This window comes from Triturus cristatus, chromosome 3_1 (genome assembly GCF_964204655.1).
Source record: "Triturus cristatus chromosome 3_1, aTriCri1.1, whole genome shotgun sequence".
Lineage (NCBI taxonomy): Eukaryota > Metazoa > Chordata > Amphibia > Caudata > Salamandridae > Triturus > Triturus cristatus.
The window spans coordinates 492072688-492090175 of NC_140583.1; the positions used below are offsets into that span (position 1 = coordinate 492072688).

Consider the following 17488-nt stretch of genomic DNA (forward strand, 5'->3'; position numbering starts at 1 on the left):
GCGTAGAGAGTGGTGGACACCTAAAATCAAATTAGGTAAATCAAAGCACAGAACAAGGATATTTGTACAAAAAAATCGCTCCAACAGTAAGCGAAAAAATTGGTTTACCGCAGAACACTATTCTGTCGGGTTGAATCCTAAGGTTCTACGGTTCTCAACGATCAGCAATACAGGGACGGTATTCAAAAGTGATTCTGACAGATGAACTGCTGGGAATTAAACACCGCTAGTTCGCCGTCGGGGAGTAAATCTAAAAAGAGGTAGGGAGGAGAATAAATAATCGGTTGAAAAAGAAAGGACCCTGCAAATGAACAGTCGAAAAATACGAAAGGGTCACCAGAAATGCCCACATGTTTAAAGCTAATGGGAAATGATTCTGGGAGGTGTTGCGGGAGACATCTATGTCCCATGCGTGAATCCGGTAGGATCACGGTGGTAGCAAACTAAGGGGCATTCAATCGAGACTGAGTGTCGGGAAGTAACACGGCACTTGAGGGAAAATGCGGGCAAGTAACACTAGAATGAGTGGCCACACGGGGCAATTCAAGATTTAACGGATAGTTGTCAAAAAACCCCGAAGTCAAATAGGAGCTTCAAAAATATGCTTACCCTGGATCTATGCTTCCGCTGCACAAGTGAATAGGGAAACGCGCCGAGAGCTCGTATTTTTAAGTCGGGAAACGCAAGGTCAACACGTGATCTCCGTTACCGTGCTGGCGCTAGATGCCGGTTAAAAAACGTAATGAAGAAAAGACTATGGTTAGGTGGTTAACGGAAGGATGGAATCGCGGAGTCAATAAAGTCTATAGGTATTGCAGTTCATAAACAAGACAGGAATGTAAACATTCTAGCGCATACTAATGTGCCTGTATATATGAAATGACCGTAAGAGTCTAGCACACAACATCGATAACATTGATGGCCCAACAAATCAAACAGTATACGTTATCATTTGTATAATGTATACATATTAATTAAAACGGCTTAACACTAGAAAGCAATTCTCATTAGTGTATATTGGTAAACAATGAATTTACAAGATGTTGACTCCTTGACCTAGGGGGGGGGGAAGAAAAACAGATGTACCATATCCAGTTATAATACATAAAGATTAAATTCGAAGGACCGCTAATTGGGCGTTGCTGCCATCGAGTTCATTAAGCCCATTAGCCACAGTGTCCATCAATGACATCCATTTAGATTCTCTTACATTAAGAATAGCTGACAAATTGCCACCTCTGGGACCCACTTTCACCTTTTCAAGTACCAGCCATTTAAGATCATCCGGCTTGTGATTTTTTGAGACACAATGTTCAACGAGGGGGGCACCCACCACATTACACCGGATTCTGCTGTGGTGTTGCAGAATTCTGGATTTGACCTTCTGTTGTGTCTGTCCAATATAGAGTAAGCCACACGGGCAACTAATACCATAGATTACATTGAGAGAGTTACAATTAGTGAATGAACTAAGAGTAATCGAGTGTCCTCTGTATGTAAAAATCTTTGTTGTGTCAGTGGTTTCGCAGGCCTTACAGTGACCACACTTAAAATGTCCGATTACTGGTGGCAGACTCCAAAGTTCTTGGATGGTCGGTGTTGTTGCCGTTTCCAGGAAGGAGTGGACTACATAGTCCTTCACGCTTCTAGCTTTCCTGAAGGAGTGCATCGGCGGGTTCGGTTGGTCGATGTCATCGGTCACCAATTTCCAATGTTGATTGATCACTTTCTTAATTGCATTGCTCTGTGTGGAGAAAGTGGTGACACAAATCATTCTCTGCAATGCCACATCTTGTTTGGCCTTGGGCGTTAGGAGGGTTTCTCTGGGATTGAACCATGCCCTCTTGCGTGCTTTCTTGACCAATCTCCTCGGATACCCCCTTACTAGTAGTCGGTTGCTAAGATCCTCAGATTCGACAAGGTAGTCCTCTTTTTTAGTGCAGTTTCTGCGGATCCTCAAAAACTGTCCAAAAGGTAAGTTATCCCTCAGGCCGCGTGGATGGTGGCTATTGTATCTGAGTAAGGAATTGCGTTCAGCAGGTTTCCGATACAGTGTTGTGTGCAATTTGTTGTCCTCACAGTAGATCTTGATGTCCAGGAAAGCAAGTTCTTTGGCATCAGAGTGTATCGTGAACTAAATGTTATCATTACATTGATTGAGCCATTTATGAAAAACCGCCAATTCAATGGCGTCTCCATTCCAAATCAGGAGTATTGCTGATCGTTGAGAACCTTAGGATTCAACCCGACAGAATAGTGTTCTGCGGTAAACCAATTTTTTCGCTTACTGTTGGAGCGATTTTTTTGTACAAATATCCTTGTTCTGTGCTTTGATTTACCTAATTTGATTTTAGGTGTCCACCACTCTCTACGCCCTTGTTGTTACCACCGAGGAGTATCAACCCCTCTTTCTTTGACGATCTTCGGACGTCCTAGAGGCCTGTCCTTCGACAGACATGGTAACTTCTGTGTACAATTTTAATTCATTTATTTCAGTCCCTCAGAATAGAGATTGATGAGTCTTACACTCGTTCATTTTTGTTTCTTTAGGTGCCCACCCTCCATCCATTTTTACCCCAGTCCTGATGAAGACCCCATCTCGTAAGGTCGCATTGAGTACCTACAACACTCAAGGGGTCGAAACGTCGACATAACACCGTTGCCAATATTTTCACCAGCACAGGATGCACTGTGATCATCTATATATGGCATTCCTCAGAACTGTTGATATTGTGACCATGATTTGATCTGTATGTATTATGCGGCAGTGATTTAAGTATGCCGATCAATTTGATTGTAATTTAGTGCATTTATCATTGTGTTCACTTCCTCTCAAATCCCACACTAATTCACTCACTCCCTTACCCCTTTCTCTGGGCATGTGTATTACTTTAACAAATTGTTGCTCAAATTGTGGACTTCATTTAAACATTTAAACCTATTCGATGTGATTAAATGGCATTCGAATTTCCTTGAGTTTTTTGGTCAACTGTTTTTTAATGTTTTGTTTTGAATGATTTGTATGCTGGGACCACTTTTCTCCATACTGTTCTCTACCCAGGTCCCAGTGACTTTATATGGGTTTACTCTTTTCTTTAACTGGGATTTTATCCAGGCCCGGCGCTTTGTTGGATATCAGCATGTGGATAGCGATTTCTACCTCCTTCATCATGGTCGCCGGGACATCCTCAGCTCGGCATTCAAAATTGGAGGGAGGGGTAATAATAGATGGTGTACTGTGATTTATGCCCGAATACAGACCCCCAAAATGATTTTCCCAGGCTGTTGGGGCTATATTAGAAAATGTAGTGGGCTCAGATGCTTTTTTACCATTGGCTACAATAGTCCAAAAGCTTTTAAAATCTTTGAACTGTAGGGATAGTCGCATCTCCTCCCACTTATCGTCCTCCCAGGACTTTCTTGCCCTTTCAATTGTTTGTTTATGCTGTGCCCGAAGTATTTTGATCCTGGCTTTGTCCTTGTCCTTAATTGCCAGAATCAGTTCACTCTTTGACTTCCTGCACTCAGCAGTGTACCACAATTGCCTTCTAACCAAATGGGCCCTCACACTCCCTTCCGGACAGAACACATCCAAGAGTTTAGATACTAGCTGACTATGGATATCTACAGGCCGGATCTCCCGCTCAGTGGAAGTACAGTTGAGCCCTGCTTCGGCCATTCCACTGAGATAGGGCAAGACAAGTCTATAAATATCTGCCATTTTATCTGGGCAGACAGAAATGCGAGGCCATCTTACCCTGCGTCTGTTGTTATGCAGGAAAAGAGGTTGTGATGTAAGAGGGGCCGCAATATCGTAACTAGTCATACCCCAGCTTCCTGGTTTCAGTGTCATAGCCAAGGCATTGTGATCACTATCGTCCCGATCTAACACCCTGAAATCAAGCACCTTATCCCACGATCTTAATTCGATAAGGATATAATCCAAAATTGAAGTTTGCCCCACTCTATTAAAGGTATCACGCCCGGGTCTGTCCGATTTAAATCTGCCATTACATGCCCTTAACGATAAAGAAAGAGTAAGAGCAATAATTTGTAGTACCAGAGGGGTCCAGACCTTAAACATGGGAATCAAGGGGTCAGGAATGGTCCAATGTGCATTTTCCGCATTTGGATCGTCTAGATCCAACAGACTGAGTGGTTCATATTGGCAATTAAAGTCACCACCCACAATCACGGAATATTCGGGGTCCAGGGACAGAATGTAATCATTCAGAAGTGATATAACCTTAGATTCCCGGCCACTCGGGGAAGGTCTAGAGTAGACATTCAAGAGAGCCAAATGTGTATTTCCGGGCAGATCAAGTAAGACGCATTGAATGTCGTCTGAGCTGGTTTGAAGCTGTCTTGCTGTAACACCCAGGTGCAAGGCCACCCAGGTACTAAGGCCCCCTGAAGGTCTCCCCCTACCACTTGTTACTGCAAGTGTGTTAAAGGACACAAAACCAGCCCGTTGAAAATTTTCGAGAGCCCATGTCTCTTGCATTAGGCAGACATCGAAGGTATCTATGAAAATGCCCCAGTCTTCACAGATCAATTTGCTCTTAAGACCTGCCACATTCCATGAGAGCAATTTGATACTCGACTTTGGCTTGCTTGTGGCCGGAATCAAATCGCCAACAGACCTATTAGTAGCTGGGGAGATAATTGCCCTCGCCAGGTTTTCCTGCACACAAACATTCACCAACCCACCCAACACTGGCGGTTTGTATGGCTCTCCCCGGGTCCTCTTTGGGTTTTCCCAGGATAATTCCTCCATAACATCCGAACTGGGTGGTTTTTTTAATAGCCCCAGCTGGGAGGAGTTAGATTTCCGATCCTTCGGGCCCGTGTTGCTGTCGGGTGACCCATTCTATTCCCCGGCCAAGACGGAAATAACACTATAACTTGGACGTCAATCCACCTGATCAAGGACACTGAATCTGTTATTATGGTGGAATACTTCAAGTGGGGGCGGACAAAATTGTTCATAGACTTGAATTGCGTTGGAGGGACAAAAAAAAAATTTGATCCTGACCATTTCCCAAACCATCCACCCCGCACCCCCGATACGCCTCAATCCCATGATGAGAGGGACCAGGGTAAAAATAAGTAAGTGGAAGAGATTTAATGGCTGATTGAGAGCTGCCATAGCTGACAAACTGGGTTGTGCAGATATACCTGGCTGTTCTTGGGTATCTGAAATTGATTACAACAGTCACCCTGTATATCCTTAACTCTTGGGCCTGCCCAATTTATCCGTCTTACAAGTAATATCTCGCTTCTGCACTGGTTAGGGAGAGGTTTGTTACAATTTAGCCAATGCATACACTTATTTTTAAGTTCGCTAGAAACCTCCCTTGTTCCATAGTTCAAAGGGGGGACTCCCACGAGAACCACTACATATGGAACAGATTCAGGTGGGAGATCCAGGCAGGGTAACTTAGATTTAGCAATAGACCCTAGCTGCGGTTGGATAGGCTTATCAGAAATAGGGTCGGGATTTCTCAGCTCAGGCGATGGATTGGCAGTGGCAGGATTCACCTTACTCCTTGAATTCCCTGATAAGGCTAATGGGGTTGGGTCATTAGGTTCTGCTTGAGTGTTGGTACCTAATCTGTTACCCTGGAGGGTGGATTGATCTGTTAAATCTATCGGGATATTAATTGATTTAAGAACAGGACAATTTGACTCATCCGTATCAGCTTTAGACCCCCCCCAACCCTTGTCACCTTATCCCCAGACGATGCAACAAACATTAGTTGTAGATTCGAAAGTTTTTTTTCAATGAAATCAAGTCTATTGCAGATAGGGCGGCAAGTCGCGGTGAGAATCTGCTCCATTTTTGTCCAGAAATCTCTGCCGAGTTCCGTTCCCATTGTGCCCTCAGTACCTTGGATCGCTATATGCTGGGGGTCTATGTTGCCCACGGGGTCCGAGTTTCCAACATTTGCCCGTTTTTGAATTTTTGATCTTTTGTTGGACAAGGCTGTACCACCCCGCTTGCGTCTCACAACCTGGTCTGTCAATTTAGCATTAACTTCCTCATTGCGGATTAATAAGCCAGATCTAGTTGTTACGATATTCTTCGTAAATGAGGAGAGGTCAGGCCCAGTGAGGTCACCATGCTCAGATAAGCTACAAGCGTTACAATTAATTGTTGTAGGACCATTCCCATCACCTCTATGATCTATTGCATTAAGGTCTGAAGATGGGTTTAGCAAACTGATGTCTGTAGGTGACTTTGCTAGAGCAATATTGCCCAATGAGGATCGTTTAATAAAATCTTGATCTAGGGAAAGTCTTTTTTCCGTTAGCTCGATTTCCTTCTGTAGAACCGAGGTAGCCCTAGTGATGAAGTTGTCCAAAGTTCCAACCACTCCAGTCCCACAGAGGGACTTCCGCCCCTTCCCCAACCCTGCAGTTGCCATTACCTGGTTCTGCTAAATGGTTTAAAGACAGGGACAAGGAAGAATACCTAGAGGGCCTTTCGTACAATGTCACAAAGCATCCAACGTAGGCAAACTGAGCAATGTCTTCACTCACGTATTGCTGTCCCGGGGAGCACAGAGGAATGCCCCGACCCGACCTCTACCATGCTCAGACGGGCTCGCCCTTGGCCCCGGGCTTCGCCCCGGTCTACGCCCCGCTCGCGCGGGTATGGGCGTGCCTTAAATAATCTGGGGAGGGGTCAGGAAGAGGTCCCCAGGTGCTGGCGATGTTCTTAGCGCAAAGCGCCCTGGTCCTCGCAGTCCTGCCGGTAAGAGTCCCGAAGTCAAAGGCACACGTTCCTGTGTTTGTAATCCCAGCAGCTCCACACGTTAGTTCTGGAATGACGGAATGAGAGCAGCAAAAGACCGAGCCTGCATAGTTCGCCTTAAAATAAAGCCATACACTCGAATAACTAAAACAAAACCATGATGTATTCATGCAGTATAACAAATCATCATAGCAGCATGTACAATAAAAATCTCTTTAACAGGTGAAATGCAAACAAGCATTGTTAAAGCCAATAGATCTTCCCTATGAAAGCTATTGGCTTTGGCAATGTTTTGTAGCCATGCTGTATAGCAGCGCAGATACTTTGCAGTGAGGCTAAAACTAATTTCAAACAGCACTTTGACACAGCCATGGCTAATGTGCTTTTTTTGTTTTTTGCTTGGGGGTGGGGGTGGAGGAGCTGGATGTATCATAGCCGGTTAGATATCTGTCAGTTCTTTTTCACTTCTTACGGAGGCACACAATGAAGGGTAGTTTGTAAAGAGATCAATATTTGTCACTTTATGACACACTTTCTTTGGAAGGGGATGCAGGGAGTTCAGTAAGCACAACTGAAGTGGTCAATTTTACTTTGGAAAGGTGCGAGTAAAAAAAACAACAAATATTGAGGTTAGGAGAGAGAATGCACACATGAGTGAAACAGAGCTAGATAGAGAGGAGAGGCGTAGAGCTAGAAACAGAGAGTCAGATTGAAACCGTTGTTTACCATTGCCACCTATTTGTAAACTCCTGCACGTATTTATGACAATATAACACATGGTGGCGTTGTCTGTCTATTTAGATGTTCAAAATATAAAATAAATAAATACATGCAGTGGGCCCATGCCATATTTACACCACTAAGTGACCTGGAATAGTCTAAAAATTATACCTATATGGTAAGGTGATTACAATTTGCCCGTGCTCGTAGGGACAGTTGGCAGTGCCACCCATGCTGGCCTCCTGAGAACTACATCAGCACTGGCCCTTACATTACTATGATGTAATTGGGATGGTTTTGCATCAGGACAAAATAAGCAACATAAGGTTTGGAAGGGGTGAACTGAAGAGTGAGTGGGCGCAGATAATGTGTGATGAAAGTTAGTGCCAAAGAATAGGATTCTAAAACCACAACAATTATATTGATGTGTCCAGTCATGTTTGAGTTGGGAATTAAGGGTTAGGAGAGGTACCAGACTTAGTAGCAGGTAGTTGTAGTACTGAGAGAGGTTCTGCAAAGAAGTGGAAGGGTGGTGCCCCAGATGTATTTGTATGTCAGGCCTGCTACCTTCACTTCAGCCAGCACTTTGTGTAAAATTTGCAGGTCCTACGAAGAGGGTAGTACCCACATCCATGACCAGTTAGGTATTTCCCTAAATTCACTTCAAGGGCAAAATCAAGCCCATACAGGACTGAAGAATAGATTGACTATTTGATTTAACATTAAACTAAACCCTCTTTGGGCTGGAGTATTGTATTACTAAAAGTAATGCTTGATATAAACTGAAGACAAGTACTGTTTGTATCACTCTTGGCTACTGTGTGTATCTCATCCACTCTATGCCTCCCTCTGCTACTGTGCGTCCATCATGCATTCTGTGTGTTTCACAAACTATTCTCCCTCACCAAATATGGTCCACCAACTCTTCTCGCTCTCTGTTCTTCCATTACGTACAATGCACCCCCTTTCCTTACTGTGGACCCCTTCCTTAGTCTAAGCCCTACACCTTTTCTGTAGAACCCTTATTGCTCCGTATGTGCCCTGCACACACTGCTAGGGACAGCTGCTAGCTTCAGAATGTATAGCCAGTCAGCTAATGCAGCGGCATGTGCTGGGTAAATATCAGCGCCTCGAAGCTCCTGCTCATCCAGAGATCCAGGATGGATAAGGCACATTGGTGATAAAGGCAAAAGGTCAGGCGGCTGGTGGAAAGAGTGGAATGAAGCAGTTTCAGCAAAAAAATAATTAAGCAGCGTAAGGAGCATAATTGAGCAGCACTAGGACAGTAAATATGCAACAACGGATATATAATGGAGCAACAACAGGTTCCTAATCGATCAGCCCTAGGGGCTTTGTTATAACCTATTGTTGTTGGTGCATCTTCCTTATTATTGTTCTGTCCCTTGCTGCTCAGCCATGTGTGATGTCACTTGGAATGTTGAGTGTGTGTGACTGGAGGAGTTGGCAGTTGGAAGAGATGGGCTGAGCAGCAGGGAGGCTGCGCCTGGTGGGGCTTTATTTATGGGCTTAGCAGAGGCTTTACAGGAGATCTACATGGGCTTTACATGAGCTTTACATGGACTTTGTATCTTAATAAATAAACCTACAACTTGTTCTACGTGACTTGTCTACGAGACATCTTTCATTATTACACTGGCGACGAGGACGAGTCATCTTTCATTATTACAGGCTTCTTTAAGCAGCACCATTATGCATACGTCTACAGTACTGGGCGAAAGGTCAATTCTCTTGTTAAACTTCAAGACTCCATTCTAAGAAAGAGTTTCAATTACAACTCTACAAATGTAGTTCCTCTTCTCTCTGAATCACAAAGAAGGGAAACAGCCCCAAGGGGTAGAGGTGGAAGAAAATGTGTATACTTTGAGAATATATGGCATCTGTATGTCTGCTATGAGGGCATACTCAGTTTGCTAGTTTATGAAGCCGTAGCACATACTGCTGAAATAAGTCTCCACTCCTGTGCTGTACCAACATTCATGCGCATCATGGGAAGTGTCTTATGGAGCATATTGTTCTCCAGGCTCCACCAGACATAGATCCCTGACTCTGATGTCTGCAGGAACTGAGCAAGGTTGTTTTTCTTTGATACACTATTTTTATTAGTTTTAAAGAAAGTGAACAGCCATACAGGTACACCAGTAAAGACCCATTTATCCCAAATTTTCAAGTGTTTGGTGGGGCAGCCTCTTGCTCAGTAGATGGACTCTTCTTGTTGTGTGCACCGGTCCATACCCTCATGCCAGGTTGTCAACTAAGTGGGCACCGGTGTTCTCCAGCTCTGAGCAATGTCTCTTTTGGACACTATCAAAGCCATGCTCACCAGAGTGCAATTACTTTGCGTCTCACCAGATACAGATTTAGCAGTCAAGTCAATGTTGTGTCCCAGTATTGGATTCAATGTTTGTCCATCTTGGCCCCTATACCTAGCTGTACTAGGGCAATCCCACATGACATGGAAGAAATCAGCGTCTGGGCAACTGCATTGAAAGCAAGTCCAGGTAGGGAGTTTACCAGGTTGCCATAAGCAGCGAGGGGACAAGTAGGTGGCATGAAAATAGTTAAGCTGGATCAGCCGGAGGAGAGGAAATGGGCATGTCTTGAGGGGCTGTATGAGCTTCCTGCCAGCCCATGTCATCAATCGGTCCCACCCATTTCTCCCATCTTTGTCGAAGCATCAGGAATCTGTCTGGGGTGTTGATGTTTAGATTTCAATATATTTGGGAAATACCTCTCCTACCTAAGCTTCCCATCAGAAGCTTAGCCTCAAGAAGATTAAATACGGGCAGATCCTCCAGGTCATCTATGTGTCTATAGAGGGCATGTCTGAGCTGGAGATATTTATGGAATTGGGTCAGTGACAAACGATATTGGGTCTGCAGGTCTTGGAATGTACGTACGATGCTCCCCTGACACACGTCTGCCAGTGTAGCAATCCCTATCTGTTCCCATTTAGAAAAGTTCTCAAGTTGCGTTGTGTGGTAAAGGTAGTGACCTTGCCATAAGCGGGTCTATGATGTCAGACTCCGGTCCCAGCCCATTGCCCGCAGAGCGTATCGTCAGCTCACAAGGACCACTCTGGTGACCTCTGTGAGGGATTGAGGAATGTGGTTTCTATATAGCAGCCCCATGATCCAATCTAGGTCAAGGAGTACAAGCTCAACTTAGTAGGTGGGTCGCTGCACACAGCCAGTCATTGATCAACAGGGTTTGAGTTGCACGGTAGTACAACTGGAGTTTGGCCATCCCCAGGCGGCCGTCGTAAACCGAGTTTGAGCATTTGTCCATGGCTATACAGGAGGAGTAGGCCTGCCCACAAGTAGGAGAAAATCAAGGATGTAAGAGCTTTGAACCAGCTATTTGGGATGAGTAACGGATATTTCTGGAGGGCGTAAAGAAATCAGGGAAGAATCATAATTTTAAAGAGGACCACTTTACCCAACACATTGAGTGGGAGTTGTGCCCATCTATGGAGACCAGTTTTCATCTTGGTCACGAGGAGGAAGAGTTTCAGGTTTGATGTGAGGGCCGTCTGCTGCGCTATATGTACACCTAGATATCTGAAGCTGAGCTGCCTTATTGGGATAGTTGTCTGCCAGGATGTAGTTTTACTGTTTCCTCGGAAGGAGACCAATAAAGATGTATCCGGATTCAGTTATAGGCCCAATCATTTCTTGGACAGAGCAAACATTTGGAAACAGGGCCCTGAGAGGTGGTGATCTGTGAAAAATAGGAGCACATCATCTGCATAAAAAACTATTCTTTCTTACTGTTCTTTTCCCACCTCTATTTGGATATTTGAATGTCACAGCGCATCAGATATGCTGGAGGCTTAATAACTAGGGAAAAAAGGAGGGGGGGTAATGGGCAATCCTGTCGGGTCCCTCCACAGATAGAGAAAATGTCTGATAGCACCATGTATACCAGCACCTGTCCTGAGGGTTCGGAATAAAGAAGCTGCAGAATCTAGGGCTGAAACCAATGAGTTTGAGAACCATATGTATGAAAGACCTTTCAACCGAATCAAATGCTTTTTCAAAGTCAAACATCAGGAGAGCCCGTGTAGATAGGTTAGGGCCACGTGAAGGCATTGGATACAGTGTTGAGTGCTTCGATTCGGCATGAATCTGCATTGATCTTGGAGTCCCTGTAGACGGGTTAAGGCCACGTGAAGGCATCAGATACAGTGCTGAGTGCTTCAATCGCAAATGAAGCTGCATTGGACTGGATGGAATAGAGAAGCACTTAGGAGGGTGTTTGCTAGGATTTTAGACAATATTTTGAACTCAGTATTTATGATGCAGATGGGTCTATACAACTCGTAGTTGGTAGCAGGAGAATTAGATTTGGGGATGATCCCAATAGTTGCTGTATCTAGCTCTGGGGGGAAGGCTCTTTTTTCAGCTACTTCAGTGTTAAAAAGATTGAAGAGGTGAGGGGAGAGAGTGTTCCAAAATGCAAAGTAGTATTAGAGGAGGAAGCTATCTGGGCCTGTTGTTTTATCAGAGCTCATATCCTGTATTGCTTTCTCTATTTCCACTGTGGCTATGGGGCAGTCTAGGGTTGCTCTTAAGGGTGCTGACAGCGACAGAAGGGGGTTATCCATCAATACTGGTTCATTGCTCTCGACCTTCATGCTTGTTTGTCAGTGACGGCCCGTGTAGGGCGTTTTACAGGGGCGGTGACGTGGCGCAGAGGAGGGGCAGGGTGGGGGGTTGCAAAATGCGGCAAACTGCCGATTTCAGGTAAGTTATGAAAAAATGTAATAAAATGAATTTCGTTGCGCGCGCTGCCTCGCATGTGGCGAAGCAGCGCGCGCAACGAAATTCGTTTTATTAATTTTTTTCGTAACTTACCTGAACTCGGCCGTATGCCGCATTTTGCAACCCCCCACCCTGCCCCTCCTCTGGGCCACGTCACCGCCCCGGTAAAACGCCCTACACGGGCCGTCACTGTTGTTTGTGAGGTGTAAAGTCGACACTAATACTTAGCAAAGGCTTCCACTATCTCTTCAGGAGTGTGGTTCATTGGACCAAGAGAGTCACGAGTTCCGGGGACCACTCTGGAGGCGATATCTCTAGTAGCCAGCCAATAAAGTAATTTCCCAGTCTTGACTCCGTACTCATAGACATTACAGAGCAATGCCCTCCAGTGTTGTTGGGCACCCTTCTAGGACCAGATGCCGTAGAGCTATTCTGACCAATGTCAGTTGTCAGTGACGGGCCTCCGGGTTGGACTCTGGGGGGAGTTCTGTTCCAGATCTCAACACTATGACTCGACTTTTGTGATCTGGTCAAGTTTGGCCCTTGCCTTGTGGCGTATATACATTTTAGACACCCTCTAATGGTAGCTTTATTAGCAGCCCACCGTATTTCTGGAGAGTGCGCCATGCTTTAGTTTGTGTCAAATTGGAGGAAAGTCCCATATTTAGGTAGACAGTGCATTGTTCGTTCGTGAAGTATGACATGCTGAGGCACCACATGGGCCACTGGGCTATGTCTGACACAGCAACAGTGATCACCAGACAGTCAACCTTCCAAGAAAAGACTAACAAATGCCATCTGGAAGATTAAAGGGAGGAGTGCATCAGGAAGGGAATGGAGGATCCCCCATCCGCTTCTCGTAGGGTCTGGTTATGGGGATTGACATGTGGCATGGATTGGGTCAAGAATCAATCCCAGGGCCAAGAGTACTGTAAGTATGAATTCAACAAAACAAAAAGAAAACAAAAATGCTGCAAACATTGCATAACCCCCCAACTCTCTCCACCACATACTTATTCCCCTTGAAGCATCTGTTGCCCTAGAACTCCCATCTCACCGTTCTCTAACAGCCAAGTGTAGTAGGTGTTAGTGGTGGGCCCCCTCAGGTGCAGAATATTCATGTGTTTTGTCAGTCGATGTGGGTTCTAATAGGTAACCCAGTGAGTAAAAGTGCCTTGCCCCTCACCGCTAAGGTAGGTGTTTTTTCTCCCAGAGCATCACTCTATCGAGAGGTCGGTGTCTTGAAGGCCTGTGTCGCTGCAGAGGGCTCCCGTTTCCAAAGGATCATGTTCTAGTTGGGCCTCAGAGTCCTGAATCTGAATCTCATGATTATGGGCATGCGTTGTTTCTAAGGAGACTGGGGAGGCATGGTAGAGCCCCCGGTGCTATCGGGATCTTGTATGGTCGGTTCCCCGGACACCTCAGATCATTTTCCATTGTCAGTCAGGAGGACAACCCTCATGGGTCACTGGACCCTGTATGTTCTTCTGTTCCATTGCCCACTCCTAGGCAGACACCAGGGAGTCAAAGAAGTATGAGTGATCCTGGAAGAGTACTTTGAGTTTAGCAGGGAAGAGCAGCATACAACAGAGGTTAATAGATTGAAGTTTTTGTTTTACCTCCTCAAATGATTTCTGCTGATAATGAACTGCTTGAGTTTAATATAGAAAGACCATGACGCAGGAGGGTTGAAACGTCAGATCTGCGAGTTTACGTGCCTCTCAGAGGATCGTCTCTGTCGTCTCTATTAATGGGCATGGGGTGGGTGCTGTGCTCTCTCAATGATGGAACCACAGAGCAAGCAGGCCCTCATGGACCAAGGAGGACAGCCATGTCTCTAGGAATTTCTCTAGGATAGTGCATTCCACACCTTCATGAAACCCCACCAGGCAAAGATTATTGTGACAAGACCTGTTCTCAGCATCTTCCACACAGGATTCAAGAGAGCCCGATGCTAAGAGAAGTTTAGAGACATTAGTTTTCAGATTTGCTATGTCATCTTCCAGTGTGGCTATTGGCTACATTCTGATGACCTGCAGTATGGTGTGTATATCCTCAAGGTCTGATGGGGGAATTGGGGGAGGGGCTCCTACTGTACCTCCCCCAGATCCAGAAGAGGGTCCTGCAAATGTGTCAATTTTGAGTTGGGCATGCGCTGTTGAGTGTTTGCCTTTCCCCTTTGTGGCTGCGTGGGGATGTCCAGGATAATACATGTCCCACAGGGATCCTCGGGAATGAGCACTGAGGCAGAGCATATCGGTCAGAGAAGAGAGTTATAACACAGTCCGAGTGGTAAAGGCCGGTATTTACTGGGAGGCAGCATGAGTAGTCATGATGATATTGGTTAAAGCTTGGATGGCTGTATACAGATAGGCAAGAAAAGGCGGTGTTTAGCTGTGTGCAGGTCTCCAAGATTTTGTGTAGTGTCCCAGTGGTTCCAGTACTAAGGGTACAGTCTGTGCACCATTCAGAATTGATAGGTGAGCAGGTAAGGGCCGGTATATGTTTATACTTCTGTGCAATAGAGATTACACGGGCATCGCTATCTGCAAGGCATGTCTATTTGGACCAGCAGTGAAAGGCGCAGCCCACCGACTGTTGGTATTGTCTGGGGTGGGGTGCCAGGAAGTAGATGGATTCACATCAGGAGGCCCCTCACCCTGTCTGTCCCGGGCAGCACTAGAGTCAAGAGCGGGCGCCCATTCCTCTTTCACTCACATTCGACGGGAGACAGATGATGAACTCTCATCTAGGCATTGAGCCGGCTGGTCCCTATGTGCCTCATGGGGCACTTTGCACAATGTAGGCAGGCATGTTGAGCCCCCCTCCGGTCAGGTGTCTCAGTGGTGTGACTCTTGGGGAGACAACCTTGTGCTCCACAACCCATAGCTTCCTCAGAAATAGCTCAGCATCTGACCATTCCTGCATCCTTCAGCGCTGGCATACTAGCTGCCGATCGATTGTCGCAGCCCTCTAAAATCCTCAGTGCACGGGGAGGTGTGTCAGGCAGTGCAAGGGGAGGCAGGATGAGGTATAAGCAAAACTGCAAAACTGGACTGATTAAGGTAGATGATGGAGGAGGCCTGAAACACTATTAAAGTGCATCTGTCATCTTGGCCATGTCAGCCATGTCCCCACAAGATTGTTTTTTACATCTTTCAACCAACAATGCCCTTCATTCTGCCTCACCGATACTTTTCTTTACTTCATTCATGTATGGAGAGGGGGCTAAGTATGTGTTGGCTTATCTGTGCTGAGTTTCTTTGGAGCAGACTTGCAAGGGCACTGGGTTCTGGCATCTGTATGAACTATATGTTTTATGATGGGCTAGGTAACTCTGTCCCTTAGTCCAAGATTGTACTTCGTTTTCCCCAGAGCCATATTTTCCTTGCCGGAATAAAATGGTTTAGGTGACATGTGGCAAAACATGTTTTCTAAGGAGCCAGTCGTTTTAGTGGGTGTGCCATATTCTTCTGTCCAAATTGATGTTTTGCGGTGCAGAGGAATAACTTTCTTGTCTATTATACCATACATTGAGCAACTGCTTATTACTAGAACCATCTTCCAGAACTGTGACTAAAGTCTAAGGCAGTCATTGAGATCCTGCGAGCAGGCCACAAACACTTTGGAGGCACACAGACCAGCCTCCACCCACCAACAGCAGACTGCCTGTCATATTTTAGGAGCTCTGCTGCTGTGATAGGGTTTCTGATGAAAGTGCTTACACTAACATGGTGAGAGCTTTTTCATTAGAAATGTGACTCCGGATGGGCCACGTCATAAAGGCAGACTGCACACAGTTATTTCTGTTTCCGAGATACAAACTATCAAAGTGTTATTTTTCTCGCAAACAAATAAAGCCTTGGCCCAGACACAGAGGGAGAATACTCCATGGGTGTCTGGGCAAATTATTATTTTTCTGGGTGTGCCATCCCTTGCTTGGGAGCCTTCCCAAGAAATATGTTGTTTATGATAGATTGACCAGTTGTCCCCGCTATGGATGGGTTGCTGGGTTATGTCAAAGGCTGCTAAGACTCTGCAGTTCCCCCATTTCTAAATCAGGTGAAGCAACTGTGGGTTTAGCAGGGTAGGAGCCCCACTGATTTACAGTGCTGGTCTGTCTCTGCTAAATCCTAAATGAGGCACTCTTAAAATAATATACTTACAAATATGTCTATGCATGGAGCCTTGTTTCCGTGCACCCCTAACACAAGCCCGCAATCACTGCTCCTTTGCATTCCCAATAATTGCTTTAAACCTAGCTTCCCTTGTATGACTGATGCACATCAGATACTTATGGATTCATAAGTGTAGCCAGAGCTTAACAGAATGCTCATAAATCCATACCCAGTGCACACCATTAAAACCACACTTCAACCCCATTTATTTACTGGTTAATACCTGCAAAAGACAGAGAAGGAATGAGTTTACTGTACCCCAGCATGCTCTCCTCTGTTAAGAGCCTACCAAGCTGCTCTGTGAACTCTTCAGAAAGGCAGAACATCTTTAACTCATCCAGGCGGAGCAGCAAATTCTCCTTATTTATTTGGTTGATGCTTTCCTTGTCCAGGAATCCAACCAAGGGTCCAAGCAGGTCCAGAACTTCACCGCTGATCTCAACTTCTGACGGCGCTCTCTGCCAAGATAACAAACCCCAATTAGCAGCCCAATAATCAAGGAACAGCACACACATCACCCAGTAACCTGGAAGCATGCATTGCGTAGTGAAGCAGAAGGAATACCGCCGGTACCTGTTTCGGCCTTATGCGGACAGCGAGGAAGATTCTTCCCCTAATCCCCCCCCAGTCCAGAAAACTTCTAATTCAAGACCTGATCATTTCAAGACTGGACTACGGAAACACCCTGTATTTAGGTGCCCCAACTTCAGTCATCAATAAATTGCAGCACGTCCAGAACGCAGCCGCCAAGCTCCTCACCGGGACAAAATCCAGATGCTTTGCGAAACCTGCCCTTAGATCACTTCACTGGCTACCAGTCCAGGAACTAATTACCTTCAAAATCCTCTGCATTACGCATAAAATATTCTATGGCAGAGGTCCACCTATATTGAGACCTCATCAAACCCCATCAATCCACTAGGCAGTTGAGGTCAAATACCCTTTCCCTGGACAGCATCCCTAGAATAAGAAGAGCACTCTCAGGAGGCCGTCTCTTCTCATTTAACGCCCCTAAGCTATGGAACGCCCTCCCCCTCTCCATCTGAACGGAA

The 17488-nt window shown here is 45.6% G+C and overlaps 1 protein-coding gene across 1 annotated transcript in view; it reads right to left on the minus strand.

Annotated features, from left to right (window-relative positions):
• The window catches only part of STRC (stereocilin), a 378265-nt gene that overhangs the window by 136413 nt on the left and 224364 nt on the right, over positions 1–17488 (minus strand). The window contains exon 19 of the mRNA XM_085646154.1: positions 16695–16894. Coding sequence (XP_085502280.1) covers positions 16695–16894 — 200 coding nt within the window. The remainder of the gene's footprint in view (positions 1–16694; positions 16895–17488) is intronic.